Source organism: Equus przewalskii, chromosome 11 (assembly GCF_037783145.1).
Source record: "Equus przewalskii isolate Varuska chromosome 11, EquPr2, whole genome shotgun sequence".
NCBI lineage: Eukaryota > Metazoa > Chordata > Mammalia > Perissodactyla > Equidae > Equus > Equus przewalskii.
Window position 1 is genome coordinate 17,751,938 of NC_091841.1, and position 24,880 is coordinate 17,776,817.

Sequence of the window (24,880 nt, forward strand, 5' to 3'; positions counted from 1 at the left end):
ACTGGGGAAATATCCCACTTATGAAAATATCAGTCAAACTGATGGAAAGCTTTAAACTTGTTCCAATCAACATGCAGCCAGCAGTAAAATAGGTATGTATGGTTATTTGCTAAGATGTTATGGAAAGGATATCCATCTTGCTCTAGCTCTTTAAGTATAAACTGCTTACCCATTCAAAGATCAAACAACATGACACTTGATCTTCAGGAATTATGAAGAATTCCTGTTTTCTAAACCACAGAAATTTCCACTCCTTGATCCTTGGTGTCTTTGCTCTTTGGTTCCCCCTCATATATACCCTGTAATTGGTTCCCATTATGCTCTCAGGGGTCTACCTGATTTGTCCAGGTAAGAAACACTTGACCTCAGCACCTCTACCAGGATTTAGTTCTGGTATTTCTCTCTAGTTCACTAGGAACAAGAGGGAGTCTCTAAGCCCTGTTTTAGTCCTTTGGCCATATTCTGGCTCGGCCTACTCCTTATTGCCTGTCCTCTGACAGTTACATATGCTACCTCTAATAGTAGAGTGATGGAACAGGGAAGAAAATAGGGTCATTCCTCCTGCCACTCAGTCTTTTCCTGCCTCAGCTACCTTGTTTTTTTGGTGAGGAAGATTTACCTTAAGCCAACATCCCTCACCAATCCTCCTCCTGTTTTTCTTGAAGAAAATTAGCCCTAAGCTAACAGCCATGCCAATATTCCTCTATTTTGTATACAAGATTCCTCCACAGCATGGCTGATGAATGGAGTAGGTCCACACCTGGGATCTGAACCTGCAAACCTGGGCCAGAGAAGCAGAGTGCATGGAATTTAACCACACAACCATGGGGCTGGGCCTCAGCAATTTTGTGCTGGGTTTTATACTTCTGAATGAGGAAATGAAATGGGATATTTGTTTATTTTCAAGTATAGATGTTGTGTGGAATAAGTGGGATGTATACAAAGTGATCTTATTCCCCAGGGTGCCTAGGACGGTTTGTCCAGCTCCACTATCCAAAAATCATATGACATAATGAAATGAAGCCAGTGTCAATGGAAGTGGGTTTGGTCATTTCTAAGTTCCATCAGAATTCTCAAATCCCATGCTTTGATGATTCTAAGTACAAAAGTAAAACGAGGTTGTTTTAAAAATTTTACCTAAGGAAGCTTTAACTTCCTTGTTTCTCAGACTATAGATGAAAGGATTTAACATGGGAATGACCACTGTATAAAACACAGATACCACTTTGTCTTGCTCCATTGAGTAGCTGGAACTGGGGCGCAGATACATGAACAGGATTGTGCCAAAGAATATGGTGACCACCATCAAGTGGGAAGCACATGTGGAGAAGGCTTTGTGCCTCCCCTCAGCAGACTGGATCCTTAATATGGAAATGAGGATGTAGAGATAAGAAATGACAATAGTCAGGAGGCAGCTCAGTTCATTAAAACTGGCAAAAGCAAAATTGAAAACCTCATTGACATGTGTGTCAGAACAAGAGAGTCTCAGGAGGGGTGGAGTGTCGCAGAAAAAGTGGTTGATGATATTTGAGCGGCAGAAGGACAGTTGGAAGGTGAGCCTAATGTGAATGGCAGCATTTATAAAGCCTGCAAGATATGTGGCCAACACCAGGAGGACATTAAGATCAGGGGACATAGTGACTGTGTAAAGGAGAGGCTTGCAAATGGCCATGTAACGGTCATAGGCCATCACTGCCAACAGGAAGCCCTCAATGCCAGCAAAGGAACCAAAAAAGAAGAATTGAGTGGCACATTCATTAAATGAAATGACTGGGTTCTCCACCCAGAAATTCACCAGCATATTAGGAGTAATGACAGAAGAATAACAGAAGTCAACAAGGGCCAAGTTACTCAGGAAAAAGTACATTGGAGTGTGGAGACGCGAGTCGATCTTGATTAATAGGATCATGCCAAGATTTCCAAAAACAGTGATCATATAGATGACTAGAAACACCATAAAGAGAAGGCACTGTAGCTCTGGATAATTTCTGAATCCCAGGAGAACAAATTCAGTCACTGCTGTGAGGTTGCTCATACCATTATCTCAGAATAGATGACCTTTGTGTTAGGGTAAGAAAGAAACCAAGAAAATAAATTATACAAAAAAAAAAGAAGCTAGAAAAATCGAGCAGTTCTTCTTTTGCTCTAAGTAAGTTTACTTCTAAGATGTCTTGATAACGTGTATTAAACTTCTTTATTTTCTTATCATAGTAAAAAAAAGACGAGATCTCTTAAGTAAGTACAGTAATCTATTTTATTTAAAAATGAGTGTGTGTGTGTAAGGTCTTTAATGATCAACCCTTACTGATCCATATCCTACTGTAACTCCCAGCTCTTTTCTTCTCCCCCCTTGATCTTTCTGCCTTCACCACTTATCATCCAATCCCTTGCATTTGCTTTTGCAATTCAACACTTGATACAGTTAAATGTATTTGCTGTATCCAATTCTGTTTTTCCTGTTTTGTCTTAAGCCCACTCTAATCAGGCTTTCACCTCATCACTCCATGGAAGCTGTTCTCATAAAAGTCATTCAGGTCTTTATTTTGCCAAACCTAGAGGTCAATTCTCTGTGCTCATCTTTTTGATTTATCAATAACATTTGACAGAGTTTATTGCTTACTATTCCTTGAAAGACTTTCTTCTCTTAATCTTTCAAGACACCAGGCTCTGACTTTTCTTCATACCATATGGGTTACTCCTCATTCTTCTTTCTTATTCATCCTCTCTCTCTTTGACTCTTAAGTTTGGAGTAGCTCAGAGCTCAATTCTTGATCTTTTCCTCTTCTATTTACACTCTACCTTGGTGGGCTTATTCAGTTTCATGGCTTCAAATACCATGTATACACCTACAACTCCTGAATTTATACTTCCAGCCCTGACCTCTTTTCCAGACTCCAGGCTTACAATTTAATTGCTTACTCACATCTCCTCATGAATGTCAAATAGCAACTCAACATAACCCAAAGCTGAATTCCTCATGCTCTCCCTTAATTTGCTCCAAACAAGTATTGCCTGTCTTAAGTCATGGTACCTCCATACTTCCATTTGATCAGATGAAATTAAATAAACAGACAAAAAATTAAGAGAGAAATCATTATTTTCTCTTCTGTACACCCTCCATAACCAATCGCTTAGATAATTATGTTGGCTTCTACCTTCAAAAAGTCTGTTTCAGTAATCCAACTACCTCCTAAACTGTCATCCCCACCACCATTCACCTAGATGACAGAAAAAGTCTTTCAACTGTTTTTCCTATCTCTAAAATCAGCTAAAACAGTACCCTATAAAATAACCACTTTTAAAAATGTGTAGCCATTTTTTAGAGCTCTACTTTAGGCAAATATACACAAACACACTTGCATTATATATTTAACAAACATATAAATTGACATAAATGAAATTATATTCTATATGATATATATGATCTTATATATGTGTGTATGTGTATACATATGTGTATGTATATACGTATGTCTATATATATGCATAGAACACACACAAGAGGAAGGCTGAAAATTGTAGACATTTTCTCAGTTTTTGCATAGAAGAGAACAAAATTATTTTATTTAATGCCCTTTAGAGGGTCTTAAATATGCTGTGTTTTTGTACCCTTTCTAACATTAAAGTTCCCTTCTCTGCACACACACACACATATATAAGTATACATAGACATAGATATACATCTATATGTACATTTCAATATGTATGTGTATGCATATGTTGACTATTCTATAAAATTCCTATCTGTTATTAGAGATCTTAAATCCCTCTCTTATTAAAAAAAATCCATGTTCATTTAGTTGGTAACACTAAATTCAGTGTCTAGGACATACATATTCCAATTGAAATATTTAGTCTTAATTACTTGAATATTTTTTGAGTCCACTCCGAAACTTTGTATACTTGAAGATTTTGAGATAAATTGAATCATCCTACCTTTTGTCCTTGAGAATTATTCACTGGGAGTGATGGTGTTTATTAGTTTTGTTTTATTTGTTGGTTTTTGGAGGAATGTAAGTTTTCTGTCATACAATGTGAAATTTATAGCTTCAATGAAAATATAAGTGGTATAAGCTATGAAAGAATCAATACATCATTAATTAATTCAACAAAGAGTAGAAAATGCTCCTTCTGAATCCAAGGCAGAAAGTCAGCCTTTTTAAAACTGAGATCATTCTCTTGAGATTTAGTCTCTGAAAAATGCTGAAAAGTCTAAAGCTTGAAATGTGTTAATCCAAAATTAAAATATGCATTTATTTTTCACTGATAATTGAACTACATTCTCTCCAGAGAACCACTTAATCCCTGGAGAGTAAATTAGACATTTAGAGAAGTGCAAAAACGATGTCAAGATTCTGAGACTCCATTGAGCATGACCTTGAATTAAATGTTACAGGATAGGTCAAATCCTGCCTCCAAACTTCAGAATTCCACTTAAAATAGGATTCCTATTCATTTTGACTAGAATACAGTTTACATGGCATTCATTAGTTAATTCATTCAACAAATATTTAGTGAATTTGTTTTACGGAGCAGGCAGTATCCTCTCTGATGCAACCACTCCCTATTTTGTTGACTCCTTTATTTTTCTTCAATGCACCACGCATATCCATGTCAAACACATACACACCATTATGCCTACACATATGCACATTTGGTATAAACAATGAAGTCTTCCTCACTCGAATATAAGTTATACGAGATCATTTTCAGTTTTCTTACCTGTTATATCTCCAATATATGTTACGTGCTAGTTTTTCATTAATATTGTTTTAATAGCTTTACTGAAGTATGCATATGCCCAAATTATAGACATTAAAATGTGCAGTTTTCTGTATATCAATGAATACTTTTTGAAAACATTATGAGTAAATAAAGATATAAAAGGTGTCTATTTTCTTGTTCCCAGCACAAACTAAGGAAGTATAACAGAAAATATATTTTATTACTTAACACAGAAAAGGATATTTTAAGCCCAATGACATATGGGTATTATGTATGATGCTAGGATGCAGATACTCCTAAGAGTGTAACAGGTATGATTCTTTTATAGATGTATGAGTATGATAACTAAGTAAGGAAAGCTAATTTCTTAATCCTTTTATCAAAATCCTTTTGTCAAATATCCCTAGATGTCAGGTTATCAATTCAATATACTAATCTGGAACTCAAGTGAGGGGTCAGAGCTGGAGATATGGATTTCTGGAGCACTGCAGACCTCTTAGATCACCTAAGAAGTGGGCACAGATGGAGAACCATAGTACTAATGAACCAATGTAAAGATTTAAGTCTTTGGCTCCAAGATTTGGAAACCAGCACGAGAAGGAGGAAGAGCTATTAAAGTTATCTGACAAGAAATGACAGTGGAAGGAGAAGGAAAATGAGAAGATTAAGGTGATACAGAAACCTAAAAACGTGTTTTATTTTGGGTAGCTGAAGGAATTAACCACGGTAATCCTCCTGAGATATGAAATAAAAGTAAGATAGAAGAGCAATCTTTGCATGAAGTAGTGTTAAGATCTCACGTGTCTTTGACAAGAAATACAACTGAAATATATTATGGGGTTGGAAGAAGTAGAAACAATTACTAGAGGTAGTTCATTTGAAAGATTAATTGTAAAGGGAGCAGAGAAATAAGTTTGTGACTAGATGGGACTTTAGGCCAAGGAAATTATTAAGAAGAGTGATACCTGATGATGTTTGTAAAAAAATGAGAATATTCCAGCAGAGTTTGAGAAATCGATTCTTGGGTAAAGTAGAGATATAATTTTTTAGGTAAAGTTCATGGAAAGCTCCAAAGTTGTGAAAAAACTGGTCTTAGGTGAAAGCAGGGATATATTATCCATTATGACAGGTGGGAGAAAAAGCATATGCATAAAGATTTAGAGGTGGTAAGATGGGGATGATATTACTTAATTGTTTCCATTTTGGAGGATGAAATATGAGGCAAGATCAGCAACAGAGTGAAGTTCTGAGGGATTTTCTCTAATTGCACTAAGCAGCTTAAGTGGAGGGCAGAAAGAAGAAACAATTAAGTTTAACTAAATTGGGATTTAAACAGATGACTAGGATGGAGAAAAAGTAGAACCATGAAATTGAGAGTGATTAAGAATGAGTCATTACATGATAGACCATGGAATCTCAGTTGGGCAATGAGTGAAATGTAGATGTAAGAGTAGTGATGAAAAAGGATAAAATGTCATTTTTCTTAGATTGGTGAACAAGAAGCAGTTAAAGGATGGATATTATAGTTGGTAAGTCAAAATGAAAGGGAACATGAGGGAGGATGCCAGCCATCATACAGTTTTGAATGTCTTTGAGAGAAACCTTGGTTAACAGTTTAACATGGAAGTTTTAAGGAGATGGGAGGACTGTTCAGAGTGGACAGGATGAGTTGACTCTTCCTTTGTGGTCTCTAAGAAGTTTTTCAGGGGTGAGGAGTTCTCACTTGGAGCATGCAGGGCACTGGTGCTCTCCCTCATGGTCTTCAGTGGATAGTGGAATGGAAAGAAATAGGGAGTAAACATTTACCTGATTTCAAATCATTAGGCTTCTTTCAACATCCCTTCTCATCAAAGAAGGTTGTTTCCCCATTGCTCCAACATTGACATTCCTCCCACTCCACTACCGTGAGCAACAAATAGGTAACTTAATTTTATCAATTTTTATTGAAAACTAGGTAAAACTTTGGGAGAGGTAGAGATTAAAAAGTTAAAATACAAAGATTACTACCTTCAAAATATTCCAATTAACTCAAAAAGTCAGTAGCCTATTGCTCTGTTAATTGCTGTGATACTCATATTATTATAACACCTCACAAGACTCTTTCTTGTATCTTATTTGGTACTCCTGACATCCATATGAGTGAAATAGTGTTACTATGTATAATGGTTTCTTGGTACACCACCCAAATCTGCCTTAAAGGGTTGAAGTATTTATGTCCTCAGCTTCCAAGTAAATTGGCAACTGACACTTCACAGCTGAGTTCTGATCTTAGAATGTCCCTGCTTAAAGGCATTGCCATGCCCAAGATTACACTGCTTCCCAGTGGGTGATCTGTATCCAAAACTGGTCATCAAGGATGTACTGGCCCTTTATCCACAATTTAGGATATCTTTGAAGGATCATCTCAGCTCCAGAGCTCCATGTAGTGTTGGTTGAGTACTTTTTTGCAACTTCATCACAATTCAACTTTTGCTACACAATTTTGATTCCCTAACTTCCTTACAGGTATTGTTCCTGGTAGCACTCTCCAATAAACTTCCCTCATGAAAATATCAGTCTCAGAATCTGTTTGCATGGATACCAATCAAAGACACCAATGTATATACAAGAAAACTAAGAGTAAGAAAAGCTAAATATTGAAATTAGAACTTAAACCCAGATTAGCCAATTTCAAGTAATTTGATACTTTTCCAGATGGTACTCTTCCCGACTATGTTGATTCATCATATAGGCCCATGAATGTGCATTTAATACATCAGGAGATTAAGAATCAGACTTCATTTTAAACAACCTATTTTAACACAGAAAGAGTTCTAAAGCAATCACACAAGAAAATCAATATGAAAATAAATTTTCTTCTACATAACAGGATGATGTGAAACATGACTTTACAGTAGGTATTTCTGTAAGATCTTCTTTATGGCCCCTTTCACATCGTTATTTTTCAAACTGCATATGAGAGGATTTAGCATAGGGAAGACAATCTTGTCCTGTTTCATTGAGTAGCTAGACATAGGGTGCAAGTACAGGATGAGAATTGTTCCAAAGAATATAGAGACAGCCATGAGGTGGGAGGCACAAGTGGAGAAGGCTTTGTGCCTTCCCTCTAATGAAGGCATCCTCAAGATGACAATGAGGATACACAGATAAGAAATGAGGACAATCATAACACAACTGATGACAATAAAACTGGAGAAAGCCATGATCGTGATGCCATTGATGTGAATATCAGAGCAAGAGAGTTTGAGCAGAGGTGGGTGTCACAGTAAAAATGGTTGATCCTATTGGAGCCACAAATTGATAATCTGAAAGTCATCCCTGTGTGTATGGCTGCATTTCCAAAGGCTGTAAGGATGAGATAGCTACTAGCAAGAAGCAAATTCTCCCAGTCATGAGAAATGGGTATAGCAGAGGGTTCCAAATGGCTGCATAGTGGTCATATGCCATCATGGCCAACAGGAAGCATTCAGTCCCCAGAAAGGAGCCAAAAAAGCAGGATTGAACAGCACATCCATGAAAATAAATGGCCTTATTCTCAGCCACAAGGTTTGCCAGCATCTTAAGAATGACAGAAGAAGAGGAAGATGCATCAACAAAGGAGAAGCTGCTGAGAACGAAGTACATGGGAGTGTGGATACAGGGATCAATCTTAATTAACAATCATCCTCAAACTACCGAACAGAGTTGCCATATAGATTAACAGGAACAATCCAAAGAGGACAACTTGGAAATCTGAATTGTCCAAAAGTCCTAAGAGGATAAATTATGTCACTTCTGTTTGATTCTTGCCTTGGATTTCTTTCATATATCCGGTCATTTGAGCTGTAAAAAGGAGAGAAGACAGAACATGACATTTGGTCAAGTGAATACATGACAGAGCTATAAACATATTTTTACTGACATAGACACACACAGTTTCTAACAGAAGAGTACAAAGTAAAAAATATAGTAAAAAGTGTATTGGACTTGATGCCAAATCAAAAGACATCAAAAGACTGTCTGAATTCGAGGTGTGCTGTATACTAAATAATGATCTTGAAACAAATGACTTCCTGTCCGTTAATTAAGATAAAATCTGACATTAACTATTTATTGAATAATTATAGGAACTTATTCTTATGAAGTATTTCTCTTCCTTATTTATGATAAACAAATTAATTGATTTATTAACATACCTTCTAGAAACAACTTCTGGAGAAAGACGGTGAAATGAATTCAGACCACTGACTATTCCTATGCAGTACTAATGGAATGAATAAAAAAGTATTGAAAGTTAGCAAAATTAATCAAAAGTTTCAAACAGGAAGAAAAGAGTTGAATTTCCTGGAGGAGGAAGGAACTTAAAAAGTTGATGGCCAAGGAAAGAAACAGACAATAGTCCCATGCAGCTAGCATAGCACCAACCTTGCCCTAATTTCCAAGTATCAGCATCTACAGAAAAAAAAGAAAAGGTGTTAGTTAAATATTGAGAATTTTGAATAATTCCCCCAAATATTTAGAGAATTAGATTGTGAGAATGAGTAGATATCCTGGATGAAAGTAATAGAACAAGCCATGGCAGTGGAAATCCCTACTTCACACTCAGACTCACAGGATCACAACAGAACCAGAAAACACCAGCAGCACCACACGGAACACTTCAACCACCATACTGAATTGGGGGAATAATTTACCATCAGGTCATCTAAGTGGAAATAAGTTTATCCCTTGCAATGTGTAATGAAGCCAAATATCTGACCAAATAAAAAAAAGAAAAAGAAAAGAAAAAGGAAAATTCAAAATAGATGCCCAGCCCATGTTTTCCAAGTAAAAGTTTAAGTAACGGCTCCAGTGGAATTCTCCATTTTCACCCCAATGCCCTCCCACTTCCATGACCTCAGATTATTGAGCAATAGGTAAAACTGTACTAAGCTAGCTGTCAAATCATAGGTCAGACAAAGATTAAATCCTTTATCAGTCACAGGAGAAATATATTTGATACTGTAAAATTAAAACATGGGACAAACGTAACACAATAGCTGTGCTAATATTGCAGATAATAGATCTACTGAGCACAGTTGTGGATAAGAGTGGGCACAAACTAGTTTTATTCTCACGGATACTACCATACACGGAAGTGCTTATCCGTGCTTTGCTCCACATAGTTTCCAATGTAATAGGTGCTCGATACCCTAACCAATAATAAAACCTGGCATTTTTATGCAGTATTATAATGCTTTCAAAGTATCCTTCCACCCATTATCTTATCTGAGCCTTATCACAAATCAGTGAAGGAGATAATCATGTTATTATCCCAAAAGCGTTAATAAGATCATATTTTTTAACATACTTTCTCATCCACTCAGTGCTCTTGGAACTTTGGGTATAAAGGTGACTGGAGAAATTAACAGGATTGTGAATTTTGTTCAGGTCAGTAAATTATATGGGCAAAACCCTATATATCTGTTTCTTACCTTTCTCAACTGGTTGACTTCTATTTGATTGCTTTGTTCCTGTCCAATGCCTAAATTCAGCAGAAGAGAAAAAAAATAAAGCCTTCTTCTTAGAGAAAGCACTGACTCTAATTCTCCCAGATGAAGCAGTAGGCACAACTGGAATGGCCTCTAGACACCATCCATTACAGGTATAGGAAAATTGAAACTCTTTACACCTTCTCTGTCTTAAGAGTTACTCCACATTCCTTTGAGATTGAGTCATTCTTTCTTTAACTTTTCCTTAAAGATAAGTATCCAAATTAGTTAAATTAGGGTAAAATACATTTTAAGATAAAGAATATATCACTGCAATGCAGCTGTAATATTGTTTGCAGTTATTTCTAATTATAGAGTCTCTAGACCAGACTCTGGATTAAGCATCTTAACCTGTTTTAAGTAGGATATATTTCTTGTTCCTTAGTCGCTGGGGACTGCATCCCTCATATCATCTAATTTTAATCTGCTTGTTTTTCCCTTCTGAAACTAAGGAAATCATATATGTCCCTTTCATATTTCTCTTCTTTACCCTTGGGACAACTGGGCTCAGTGGAGAATGAATTTTCAGTTCCATATTCCTAACCCCCACTTAACATCATTTTTCTCTCTCCCCTGATAGTTGGTGGCCTGGTCCCCTCTGGACCAATGAAAGAATCCACAAAATAGCAGGTTAGCTGTTAGAGAGTTAACAACTCTACTCTGGTCCTGCCTTCTCTAAGGACTTTGTGTACATATAAGAAGTTAGGCTACCTGGATCATGGTGAAGAGCTTATAGGAGGAGGTGTAGGAAGAACAGGGTTGTCCTAGTTTTCAGTCCTCACTCTGTGTCTCACTGATAGTGGATTTTGGATATTGCACTAAATGTCTTTGCACCTTAGCTTTTTCATTTCTAAGCGAGAATAATAATGTTACCAGCACACTGGATCCTTGTTGTCCTGCAGCATGGAAATCAACAACAAACGGGAGTAGAAAAGTAAAAGTTTATTAACTTGTGCGCAGGATAGACACAAGAGAGCACGGAGAAAGGAAAGGGGCAGGTGACCAGCTCATTAGGGAGTGGGATTGTGGGATGTTTTATTTGGCAATGGCTGAGGAAGAGTTCTTTGTCATATCATGTAGAGGCGGGCTTGTCTTTGTACCTGCATTGTTGCGTGGCATGCTACTACATGTGATACTATCATTAGCATGCTAGCTCTCCACACCTAGGTGTGATTTTTACTATGAGAATGGGTCTAGGCTCACCTTCAGATGACTACTGGGTGCTAGGGTGCATGTAAGCCGAGGAAAGTCCAGAGGCTGCAGAATGTGGATCTTGGTGGTCTCTATCTGATTCTCCTAGCTTGTTGATTGGTTAGGGGTCTTATCTTGTTAGACTATGGGCCTTACAGATGGCCCTCTCTCATTAGGCTGGTTCTTGTCTCACTAATGCCTACCTCATAGAGTGACTCTGTAGATAAAATAAATGAACGAATGTGAATTGCTGCATCAAATGCATATAGATAGATGATTAAAAAATAAGAGTTTCCCCACTTTGACACTATTCCTTACTGTCCAGAGTAAGAAATAGTTACCGGCCTATGCAGCATAAATTGATAGTTACCAGGTTCCCCATTTGCCAAAATATATCTTCCATATAGAGGACACAGAATCTGAAACAAATTGATCAGTATCTGAAGATCATTTACGTTATGCCACTTTGAGAAGACACTAATTAATTTGTCTCTCAGTACCATTTAATCAACTCAATTTGCACTAAATGCTGGGGGCACAAAAACTTAAAAGATGTGTTGCTTTAACTCTAGTAATTCAGACAATATTTTGGTTATGTCTGAAACTCCTCACTTTTAATTGGTACCTTGGAGGGAAAATACAGTAAGTTGCTATCAACACAGAGTCTGAAACATAATTGGCAAACAATGAAGATTTATTTAATAAGTAAATAAATAACAGTTACTCAAGTGTTAATTAGTTGTTATATAGGAACAAACTCTGATAAGTTAAATGAGATTAAGTTTTATGCAACTGGAGTATGGATGGTGACTGAAAGATAGATCACATGGCACTAAGAGGCCAAGAGTATGGGACACAAGATGTAAGGACCCTAGGTGATAGCAGAGTGGTAGAATGAGACCACTGGGCAACAAAGGAGTAATTAATCATGGGCAGCATAGGTGGTAGGCCCTAGTCAGTCTCAGGCTATAAAGAAGCAAATCTCAAAAAGTTTCAGAATAAGAAAACTCATTTTTAATCCCAGCTTAAGTGTCATTCAAAGAGACAGCAGATGATGCTATATCTCTCTTCCCCCAGGATGGGGGCTCATCAGAACATGGGATGCAATTTGATCTCTGTGAATTCTGACAATTCACAGAGAATACAGGGCTGTGAGCTTGGTACCATAAGAGATAAATCATTGACAGTTAGGTTTCACAGAGAACCATGGGGCTCTAAAGTCCAAGAAGCAAGCAGCAAACATTTATTGATCAACTAATAGAGGTAACGCTAACCTATATAGAATAAAGATGTGACCTCCCCTCTAGAGAAGCTTATATATTAATATGAATTATGAATAATGATGAGAAACTATTCAGCCAGTCCTCTTCCAGGTCATAATTAGAAGAGACTAGGATCAAGTAATAATAGCAACTGATATTAACTGAGCATGTACCTCCTAAACACATGCATTTTCTTATTTTTATTAAGCATCTCCTCACAGATAAGTACACTGGGGCCTTGAGGAGTAACTTATCTAAATAGTTAATATAGATCAGAACTGGGATTCTAACACAGTTTTTTCTTACCCCAGAATTTGCTTTGCTAACCATTTTGTATTACCACAGCCCAAAAGTAGCAAATAGTTTCTGAAAAATATCCTTCTATGTTAAATATGGATTAAACATAAACAAAGTAATGACTATAGTAATGACTTGTTTGATGGCTTCTGGACAAGGTTGACTAACTGGGGAGTAATGCACATGGTAGTTGTGATGGTTAATTTTATGTATCAACAAGACTGGACTAAGTGATGCCCAGGTAGCTAAAAAACATAACAAAGAAAATTCCCCACACATAATATTTCTGGTTGTACCTGTGAGGGTGCCTCTGGAAGAGATTAGCATTTAAATTATAAATTGAGTAAAGAATATCAGCCCTCACCAATGTGAGTCAGCATCATCCAATCTCTTGAGGGTCTGAATAGAACAAAAAGTGTAGAGGGTGAATTCTCCCTCTGTATTTGAGCTGAGAGTTCCATCTTCTCCTGCCTTCACACATCAGTGCTCCTGCATCTCAATCTTTCGGACTCACACCAGGATTTACAGCATTGTCCCAACTCCCACTGCATTATCAGGCCTTTGGACTTGGATTGAATTAGACCACTGGCTCTCCTACTTCTTCAGACTGCAGAAAGCAGATCATGGAACTGTTTGGCCTTCATAACCAAGTGAGCTAATTTCTATAATAAATCTCCTCTTCTCTCTCTCTCTCTATCCATCTATCTATCTATCTATCTATCTATCTATCTATCTATCTACCAGCTATTGGTTCTTTTTCTATGGAGAACTTTAATAAAAAAGTCTTGGTGGTGTTCACTGCTGGAGAAAAAGTGAATCAGAGGTATTGGGGTGGAAAGGTGGAGTAGCTAAATGTCTAACTTACTAGGCTATGGCACTTCTTAGTTGAGAAGGATTATTTAATATCAGATGCCTAGAATTTCAAGCAGAATGTCTCACTGGAGGTGGTATTTTCCCTCTACAGAAATTATGGTTCTTTATGGTTGTCATAGTGATAAGCATACACTACAGACTCTACTGGGTAAGAGAGAAGGATGCTAAGGTGCACTACAGTCCTTAATGACAAAGAACTGTCCCTTCTCCATGTGATTTTCAAGTATTCTGCCAGTTGATGCACTTGATCAAGTTATCTAAGCCTTGAATCTACCTCCATTTTACGTGTAACCACATTTTATATATAAATATTGGGAATTATTGAATGGATTTTGTATATAACAAATTTGTCGCAAGTGGACCCATTAAGTAACTCAAGGGTGAACAATGGCTTCGGGCTTTATGAACAGCTGTCTATCATTTCAGAAACTTATGTCATGAGCTAGAATGTTGTAAGATTGTTTGAGGTGCCTATCCAACAAACCCATATCAGCCTGCATTTTTAAGTGTCACGTTTATGGAGATTTTAAATATATATGCAAGCATCTGCCTTTTTCATTATGTAGTTATGTCTGACTCATTCATTACGAAAATGTGCATTATTTTATTGTAAATTATTTTCTTTTTGTTTCTCCTCTTTAAATTTTGTGTGTCGATAAATTTTCTATAAATGCCATTTAGGAGCATAGAGGGGGAAATATAAACTGCTTGCTATAAAAAGACATCTTTTGAGTCTGAAAGGGTATAAATCCACTGTTCCAAGGGACACCTATATACTAGTCCCCAGTATCATCCAAATAGATTTTATTTCATTTGGCAAAACCAGGAAGATAAATTCTTTTCTTAGGAGTTGGAGGCTCATTTTATTTTAAATAAGGCTTCCTTTGGCCAGTGCAAGGTGTGGATACATTCTAATATGCCACACATAAAAATTATCACTACTGTTACTACCAATAAAAAAAGAGAGAAAAAAATTTAGTAAATTAGTAAAATGTAAAAGTAACTTAATAACCTCATATAAACAGAGAAATCTCCAGTTATAAAATTTAAATAGAAGAGAAGATCCTCATTTATGATTGGAAAACATAAAAGAGCTAAGCATAAGCAAATAAGAAATGCACAAAACGTCTGTGAAGAAAAAGAATAAAACTTCAGAAATTTACAAAAGTAGATTTGATTAAGTATGAAGATATACATACTCTTTGATAACAAGACTTGATGACACAAATATGACAATTCTTCCTAACAATTTATAAATTTAATGTTTTCCTGAGAATGATATGCTCAGATTTTCTTCTAAGTAAGTTTACTATAAAGTTTATGTTAAAGATAAAGATAAATTGTATTATAGCCTTGATTATACTTATGTATATTTATATATAATTAATTATTGAATTGTATAGAACTGGTGAAACAACAAGGGAATAGAATAAAATATAAAAATACAGACTCAATGAAATGAAATGAAAATTCATTTCATATGATAATAGCATCTCAAAAGAGTGGAGAAAAGATACATTTTTAAATAAATATTTTTAGAACAACTGAATGGTCTTATGGAAAAAAGAAAAGTGGATCTTTTCCTCTTACTAGACACTGTCAACATTTCAATGAAGCATTATTGTAAATATTAAAACAAATAAGCCATATTAGTACTAGAAGAAAACATGGTGATGTCTTTTGTAGTTGGAAGCATTATTTAAAATACACAAAACAATTATTATTTATTTTGCCTTATCCAATATACAATTTTAAGTTTAATTGCATTTGAATTTTGAATATAAATAGAACTTAAAACTCAGAAAAACTAAAATTGAAAATTGATAAATTTTGAAATGTAAAGGAAGAAAAGGAAAGAAGAAAGAAAGAAAAAAGAAAGGAAGAAAAGAAAAAGAAATCTGTTGCATTGTAATAAATTTTGTAGGAAAAGCACAAGGCAGATGATAAATTGGAGAAAATTTACACCTTATATGCTAGAACAAGAGATGACAGCTCCAATATGTAAAGAATGCAAAAACTAAGAAAAAAAATATTTGTGAACAAATCCAAAATATGGAAGAAGAGTGCCCTAGAAAATTGAACACAAAATATGAGTAAACATTTCAAAAAATAGAACTGCAAATTGCCCTTAAATATATGAAAATATATTCAACCTTTGTATCAGTCAGGATCCCGTCAGGAGACAGAACACCAAACAGTAATTCTCTCGAATAAAATTTAATATAAAGACTTACTACCTGGCAACAGGAGATTAACTATCCAGCAATCAAGAAAAGTCCAAAGTATACAGGAGGAACAGACATGGGGAGCACTACTACCTCTGGGGCTGAGGCAGAACACCAAGGTAGAGACACACTTAGAAGAGGACCCCACTTACAAGGCTCCTTCAGACATGGTTGTACTGGCTGTGGCTGTAGCTTCCTATACGGCAGAGATATTCCCTGGCCAGGTCTGCCAAACAAGAACCACTCAATAGAGTTCCACTGAAATTCATTGGATAGCTAACCCCTAAGGTTCTAGCAAGACTTACTAGAAAGCCACCTCTGGGATGCTGATGAAACTTGATGGGAAACTACTTGTGGGAGTGCTGGTCAACCTTTATGAAGGGTGAGCACCACTAGGTATCCCACATGCTACTGGCTACCACACATCATCGAGCCAAAAGGAAACAACACACTAGTATCTGAAAGAAAGCCTTTTCCTCCTGCAGTGTCCCATCAGTGTTCTCCAGTGACTAGAATAATATTGTTTAGCTGGAAAAGGGGATATGTTTACAGTGTCCAGATCCAGTATCACTAAAGCAAGACAAAGATGTATGGATTTGAAGGTGAGAGACAAAAAATTTACAAGGGATATATTATTCCCAATAAGAAAAAGATCTAAGAGCTAGCTCCATGGTGCAGCAGTTAAGTTCACATGTTCTGCTTTGGTGGCCCAAGATTTACTGCTTCGGATCCCAGGAGTGGACCTATGTACTGCTTGTCAAGCCATGCTGTGGTAGGCATCCCACATATAAAGTAGAGGAAGATGGGCACAGATGTTAGCTCAGGGCCAGTCTTCTTCAGTCAAAAAAAAGAGGAGGATTGGTGGCAGATGTTAGCTCAGGACTAACCTTCCTCAAAAACACCAAAAAACAAATTATGACTACCTTCAGAGAACATTTTCCAACTTTTAGATTGGCCAATATACATAGAGTTATAGAGAATAGATATAAAAATTTAGATGAGAAATATAAATATTTGATAATAAACTTTAACGACAAGACTGTGGGGAAATAAGCACACTTGGACATTGCTGAGAGGAAATTGGAATATGTAGCAAATTCAATATTAAATTTCCCTTTTACCCAACAATCCCACTTCTGGGAACCCACTTAAGTGATGTACTGACCAAAGTAGGAAAAAGTATATGCATTAGGCTATTTATTATTGCATTTTTTCTTCCAATAGCAAAATATCAGAACTAACTTTGATGTCTAATATTGGGATACTTTATAAATAAACAACAATATCTCCACACAATGGATTATTATGCAGAGAAATGAGAGAAAATCATTTATTTAAAATCAAAGTTTTGCTTGAAAACAAATACTAGAGGTAACAGAACATGTCAATGTTATTAAGAATTAATTTTTCATCATAAAATGAGATTTAAGCAAAAATTAAAGAAACTGGATAAAAAAAAGATCCAACTATACGTGGCTTACAAGAGCTCACTTTAGGTGTAAGGACACAGACACACTGAAAGTGAAGGAACAGAGAAGAGTATTACAAAGTTTCTTTTTATTAACTTCTTTCATTATATTATTGAATTTTTTTTTGAGGAGGAGGAAAATTTCTCTCAGATCATATAGTATTTCCAAATTAAGTGACTATAAAAAAAAGTGTAGGTTGTGAGATTTTACAACTACTCATTTTCCTATTTCTTTATACAATTGGAAGCTGAAACAAAGATTCATGATATCTGTTTAAATTAAAAAGTAATTTAAAGCATGAATTATTTTTTTATTAACCTAATCCTATTTTGATTTGTTTTTAAATTTTATCTATTTATTTCTTTATTTTGAGGAAGATTAGCCCTGAGCTAACATCTGCCACCAATCCTCCTCTTTTTGCTGAGGAAGACTGGGCCTGAGCTAACACCCGTACCCATCTTTCTCTGCTTTATATGTGGGATGCCTGCCACAGCATGACTTTATAAATGATGCGTAGGTGCACACCCAGAATCCAAACCTGCGAACCCCAGGCCAAGGAAGAAGAGCGCAAAACTTAACCACTGTGCCCCTGGACGAGCCCCTTAATCCCATTTTTAATGTTTGACTCTTATCTTTCCTTCATTCTATTTTTCTTACAAATATATACCATGGTATAAAAAAAAAATTGGTACGCTTCCCCAGATGTCTTCCTGGAACAGGAGTCTGCCTTGTGAATGTTCAGTCTTCTCATGATTCTTATCAAAGGAGCATAAGCATGAATATCATACTCAGACAGATGAATGTTTTCGTTCTGAATCTACCACTTCTAAGTTTTGTGGTCCAGAGAAAAGTTAAACAACTCTCACTTACTCACTTTATCTATAAATCAGTGATTCATTCACTTCATCTGAAACCACAGGCAATAATGTTATCCTCCAAAGATTCAACAGATCACACACGTGAAAGTGCCCTACAGAGGCTCTAGCAAGTAAACATTCTCAAAAAATGTTAGTTTCCTTTCCCTGTCCACCAAACTATGGTCTCAAAAAAGATCAAATCTCATTGATTTGTTTTGTGACATTAAGTCAGACACATCTCTACTTGCCAGATTAAGATAGTTTAAATTTGTCCATTCCATATAACATGGAAAGAATCAGCCTCTTTGAAGGGACTTCCAGGCATCAACAAACACACCTTTCTAAATTACTGTTGAAATTACACCATATAGGTAGCTTTGAGCCAGCCCTGATGGCCTAGTTGTTAAGATTCAGTGCTCTCACCACCAAAGCCTGAATTCTTTTCCATGTCTGGGAACCACACCACCCATCTGTTGGTTGTCATGATGTGGTGGCTGCATGTTGCCATGATGATGAAAGCTATGCAACTGGTATTTCAAATACCAGCAGGGTCACCCATGGTTAGGTTTTAGTGGAGCCTCCAGATTACACAGACCTAAGAAGAAAAACCTGGCCAATCACTTCCAAAAATATTGACCTGCAAACCCTATAACAGCCAGATCGTAAGTGGACACGAGGAAAGCCATGTTAGTGAAGAGAAGCAATATTTTAACTATGACCTTGACTCACTGATCTCTGTGAATACGTTCTAGTCTGCACATATCTTAGATGAGTAAGAACCTCTCTCTTTTACAAAATACATGATCTGCTAGTTCTATGACTCTTGCTTACATAAATCTCCCAGCTGTGATAAGACAACTTTATTCTACGAGTTCCCCAGGAACATCACGACCTCCAGAAAGAAAAATTCTGCGTTGCTAACCATCACAAATGACAGAAGAGATAATGTGGCACCTTGAAGTTTGTCACACCAGAAGGTCAACATTCTTAACCCCCCACCTTCCCTACCCCTTTCCCTATATCACTGCCTCAAGATTCTGTATGATTTTAAGATGATTCTTAAAACCATCTCTTGGACACTAGTCTGCCATCTTCTGATCATGCTGGCTAATCTTATGAATTTTCATTTCTCAACCAGTAGCTTGTTTGCAATTGATTGGCATCCGATTGTGGTAAGCAAAATGAGACCCTACGGATAGCAGTAGAGCATTGTCTGTTATAGTGTTGCAGAAAGACCAAGCCGTGTTCCACACTCTGCTGTACACAGGGAAGCTAGGAGTCAGAATCCTCTCCAGGCACTAACAACAACAACAAGGCAGCTTTGGGCTGGTAAAAAAGTCCCTGTAGCACTTATGGTTCATTCAATCATCACAACTAGACTGATTGAAAATTCCCTTGTGCTTACTTCTTTTATTATTAAGGCTTAAGAAAGAAAAAGTGAAATTCTCTAGGGGATGACAGTTCATTGAACATTTGAGTCTCCTGTGAGTGCAGAAAGCATTTCATCATATTTCTTCTGAGGATTATTTGTGACTCTGAGATTTAAACACCTCCTGTAGAATGAAGCAAAGGTGGGATGAGCAAGTAGCTCAGACAACTATCAGAGTGATTCACCATCTTTGGATTCTTCTCAGAATATCTGTTCGGTATAATTCATCAAGGCCAGAGGAGACATTCAACTTCTCACCAATAGGTAGAAAACAGGTTAGGTTACAGTTCAATATTTGGAACCCAGAGGGAAAGAGATGTGACCTGTTGGGAGTGGAGCATTACACTGCCCAGTGCTCCTGTGAGCATGAGTTTGCGTGGGACCAGGTCCATGCCATTTTCAAATTTCAAAATGAGACATAGATTCTGAGTTTGGCATTTAGTTATCTCATAATAACTCCAAATTCAGAAAATAATAGAATTGGAAATCTCCATCAAGTTTGCATTCTCCACCTCACTCATTTCACAGATAAGGAAACTGCAACTGATACAACAATTGATCAGGTAATTAGTGCAAAAAACAAAACTACAGCCAAGATTCCAGACTTGTACTCCAGTATTCTTTTCATATAAAAGTGCAAAAGATGGTAATACATAAAAATCTAAGAAATTTTTGGCCTGTGTTTGCTTCTATAAGACGCTGCTTTTGACGGTCTTTTAAAAATATTTGAGTTTAGTAACTATGGAATATGCTTATTTACTCACTATTCTACCATTTCTTCAAGAGTCAGATCTGCTGAATTTTAGCCACATGAGACTAAAAAGAAAAACTATGAGTTTTCTTTACTTTAGTCTTAATCTGCCCTGATTTTGAATTTTCTATCTTCATCTCTACTTGTTTTATCGTTTAATTTAAGTGTTCTCTAATTAAAACCACATCTTTCTTAAAGGTTGAGGCAGTCCATGATACATCACTTCCGTGGAATAAGCATTGAACATCTTTTTTCCTTCTGGGAGTTATGAGTGCACACTCATCTACTGAGTTAAATTATATACACTCACATACAACTGTCAAATGCATGAGCATGTAGCACATGACAGTCACTGAATTCAGCACTGTGTGTGTGTCTATATATATATAATATATATATATAGAATATATATATATATATTCTAACCAATTTTTTGTGGAAAGTTATTAAGGTAAGTGTTAATCTCATTTAACAAATGAAAAGCTGGAGATAACTAGTGTGCTAGAAATCAAGAGCAGTAAGTAGCAAAGACTGGATTTCTCTGTACACTCTAAGAGAGAACAGGCAGGGAAATTTATGATTGCTGAAACACCTTTTCATATCCTTCCTCAATTAACTGGAACCCTGAATCTACAAGGGAGGAGAGAATTATTTTCTAATCACATATTCTCAGTGCAATGAATTGTTCAGCACATGCCCAGCTGTGGATCAGTCCTTCTGTGCTGTGTTCTTATCAATCATCTCTACTCTTCTAAGTACTGCAGTCTGGTATCACCCCTGCATTTTCAAGCTTGATGTCTGGGTCTGTTTCCTCATTTATAAAATTAGGAGATTGGACTAAATGACTCCTTCCAGTGTCAACAATAGGATTATTTTACCTCTTGCTAAAGTGGGAGAACAGATGAAAAATGGAAGGTCTATGGTAGATCTTTTATTTTTGCTTTTTTCACGGTGAATTTTTTTCAAATTCCTTTATGAAGAAGTGGGGGGAAAATCAACACAGCTGTATATATGAAATTGGCAGTCTCAGGTTCATTTGCTGATTCTCCAAGTAAGTAACACAAAATAACTAATTAACTGTGTGACTTTGCAAGTCTCCCCAGCCAAAGTTTTTGTTTCCTCATTCACATAACCTATGAAGTGACATATTTATTCACATGTAGTGAGAAGGAGCTAAACTGGCATAGGGGCAAATTGTTATTTTTTCACAGCTTTATTGAGGTATAACTGACATGCAATACATTTGAAGTATACATTTGATATGTTTTAATATATGTATAGACCCACAAAACCATCATCCCACTCAACCCAACACCCCCAAAAGTTTCCTCTTACCCCTCTGCAATCCTTCCCTCCTGTTCCTCCTCACTCACACCTCTACTCACATCTTCATTGATCTACTGTCTGTCACTATTGATTAACTTACATTTTCTAGATTTTTATAAATGGAATCATATCAGGTATACCCTTTTTTATCTGGCTGTTTTCTCTCAGCCTAATTATTTTGAGATTCATTCATCATATTGCATGTGTCAATACTTTATTCCTTTAATTGGAGAATAATATTCAATTTTATGGACATACTATAATTCATTTACCCTGTCACCTATTGATGGGCCTTTGTACTGTTCCCAGGTTTTTCTAGAATCATTCCACCACAGGGTAGATATGTTCAGGATTAATTCTATACTACCTAAGTGTTTTCCAAAGTAGTTGTATTATTTTACATTCACACCTAACAGTGATGAAAGTTCCAGTTCATCTACTTCCTTGACAACACTTAGTATGGTCCATCTTTTTAAATTATAACCATTCTAACAGATGCATAGTGATACCTCATTGTGATTTTAATTTGTATGCCCTTAATACAAATGATTTGAGTATTTTTCATGCATTTATTTCCTATTCTTATATTTTCTTTGCTGAACTGTCTATTCAAACCTTTGGCCCATTCATTTTATATTATTTTATTATTATTGAGTTTTAGAGTTGTTTTTTTTTAAAGATTGGCACCTGAGCTAACAACTGTTGTCAATCTTTTTTTTTTTCTGCTTTTTTTACCCCAAATGCCCCCTGTATATAGTTGTAGATATTTTTTTTTTTTAAGTTGTGGGTCCTTCTCTTTGTAGCATGTGGGATGCTGCCTCAGCGTGGCCTGAGAAGGGGTGCCATGTCTGTGCCCAGGAGCCTACCCAGCGAAAAGCCAGGCCGCCAAAGCAAAGGGCATGAAATTAACCACTCGGCCACTGGGCCGGCCCCAAGTTTTAGAGTTGTTTATATATTAAGTGTACAAGCTCTTTTTGAGAAATATATTTTTTAAATAATTTCCCCAAGGTTTGTCTTTTCATTCTGTTTTATAATTAACCTAATATATGAAATGATCAAGAAATTCACAACATCTTAAGAGTGAGTTGAATAGGGGGAGATATAAGTACTTTATAAACTGTAAACTCTTGGGCAGACATGTAGTGTTGATTATTCATTATTAGAGCCCCTTCTTTGTTGCAGTTGATTATATTCTATGAGGAAATTGAGAGATGAGGTCAGTAGTTTCACCTCACCTAGGACTTAAGATAACCTGCTGTGAATGTCCACACCCCAATGAAAGACACATTATACTACTGTGCTTTCTTGTCTTTCTTAAGCAATAAACCAGTTAAAGTAGGTAGAGCCTGAGTTCTCACTTCAGGGTTAGGGAGAGGATGCTACTAATTTCTAAATGACTTTGTGTTTTGTTTTGGTTTAGTGTTGCCTACTTCCTTCTTAGAATTCTTCAATGGACCAGATATTCATCCAACTAAAGAGAAAAAAGTTTAACAAATCCATGCTCCCGTGTGACTACAGAGTTGGATAATGCTCTCTCTATTCCCCTTGAGTAAGGGATGCTTGGATCTTAACTTTGAACTAAGCTGTACAACAACCTCTTGGTTAGACAATAGAAGTATCCAAAGACACAGCTGTGTCTTCACCCTGATCATGTCTCATGTTAAATCACTGGGTGCTTCTAAAGATCAGTGAAACCAAAAGACTAATTCTGTGTCCATGTGCGATAGGCAAGACAGGAAAAAGAAAGGCAAGCACAAAATTAAGGAGATTTAACTTCCGTCAAATCCCATATGCACCGAAGACGATAAAGTGAAGTTGACTCTAGAGTCAGATAGACCCATCACTGCTACTTACTGGCTATTGATTTTGTTGAAGTTACTTAATACCTAGTCTTGTTCTTTTTAGATATGAGATGGAGATAGTGGTGGTACCTACTTCATAGAGTGGTTGTGAGGTTGAAATTATGTAATGTGTGCAAAGCACTCAACTTTCTCACATATAATTAACGCTCACTAACTCCTGGCTTTTTAAAAATTGTTATTATCCATTGCCTTTTCTAATATTGCCCACACTCTTCTCTAAGTATTTCACTTTCTGTATATGTGTGTATATCATATGTTATACTTAGAGATCCCTGAGTCTCATTTTCATTTTTGTGCCTACTTGTACTGAGAGTTGGAGTCTATTCATTGTCTGTTCATGTTTGATTTGTTTTAGAAAGAAGGAAGGAACACTCAAAACTGTTCTTCTTTACTAATTAATAGGACAGATAATTCCAGAGATCAGGTCAAACTTTTGGTACTGATGAGGATTTTTAGGCTGGATACTTTTAAAACTGCAGATGAGAAGCAGGTTCTGAGGACTGTAGTTTGCTTGCCATTTGTCAGGAAACATTCACATTTGTAAGGGAAACCTCCATCTGTAAAGATGCCTCCTCTCTGTGCCAGGAAGAAGGGGGATGGCCTTATCGCTAGAAACTCTTAATGGGGCAGGCAAGAACTTAAGTTGTTTACTGTCTGGCAACCTCATGTAACTGATTTAGGGTGGTGGCTTCTGGCCTTTACTTAATCCAATTTGATTCTTATCTAAAAGTTGTGGGACCACCCAATGGCCAGACCCCACCTGCACTGATACCATTTTAACTTTTTTACATGTTCTTTCCTTTGTCTTGTAAAGAGATGGCTCACATATCTATGCCTCAAATTTAGCCTTACTCTCCACCCATGTTGGCAGCAGTAGTGGGGGCAGCAGCAGCAGCAGCTCCTCCTGCCCGTGGGCCCTGTACCCACGCAGCAGCCTGACTGCCCATGGGTCTCGTCCCCATGTCGGTAGCGGCAGCTCTGAATGCCCATGGGTCCTGTCCCCATGCTATTCCACTCTATTCTCTAAATAAAAAGAGCACTATCGCCAGATCTTGAGAGTCCAAGAAATCTTTCTTTCGACTCCTCGGCTCACTGACCCCACA

At 36.7% G+C, this 24,880-nt stretch overlaps 1 protein-coding gene and 1 pseudogene across 1 annotated transcript; both read right to left on the reverse strand.

Annotated features, from left to right (window-relative positions):
* Nucleotides 1-1,096: 1,096 nt before the first annotated feature.
* LOC103565033 (olfactory receptor 5AP2-like) lies at nucleotides 1,097-2,035 on the reverse strand. The gene has a single exon (XM_008540977.1). It carries the CDS (start codon nucleotides 2,033-2,035, stop codon nucleotides 1,097-1,099), a length of 939 nt encoding a protein of 312 aa, XP_008539199.1.
* Nucleotides 2,036-7,613: 5,578 nt separating this feature from the next.
* LOC103565025 (olfactory receptor 5AP2-like) lies at nucleotides 7,614-24,739 on the reverse strand (annotated as a pseudogene).
* Between the last annotated feature and the right edge of the window lie 141 nt (nucleotides 24,740-24,880).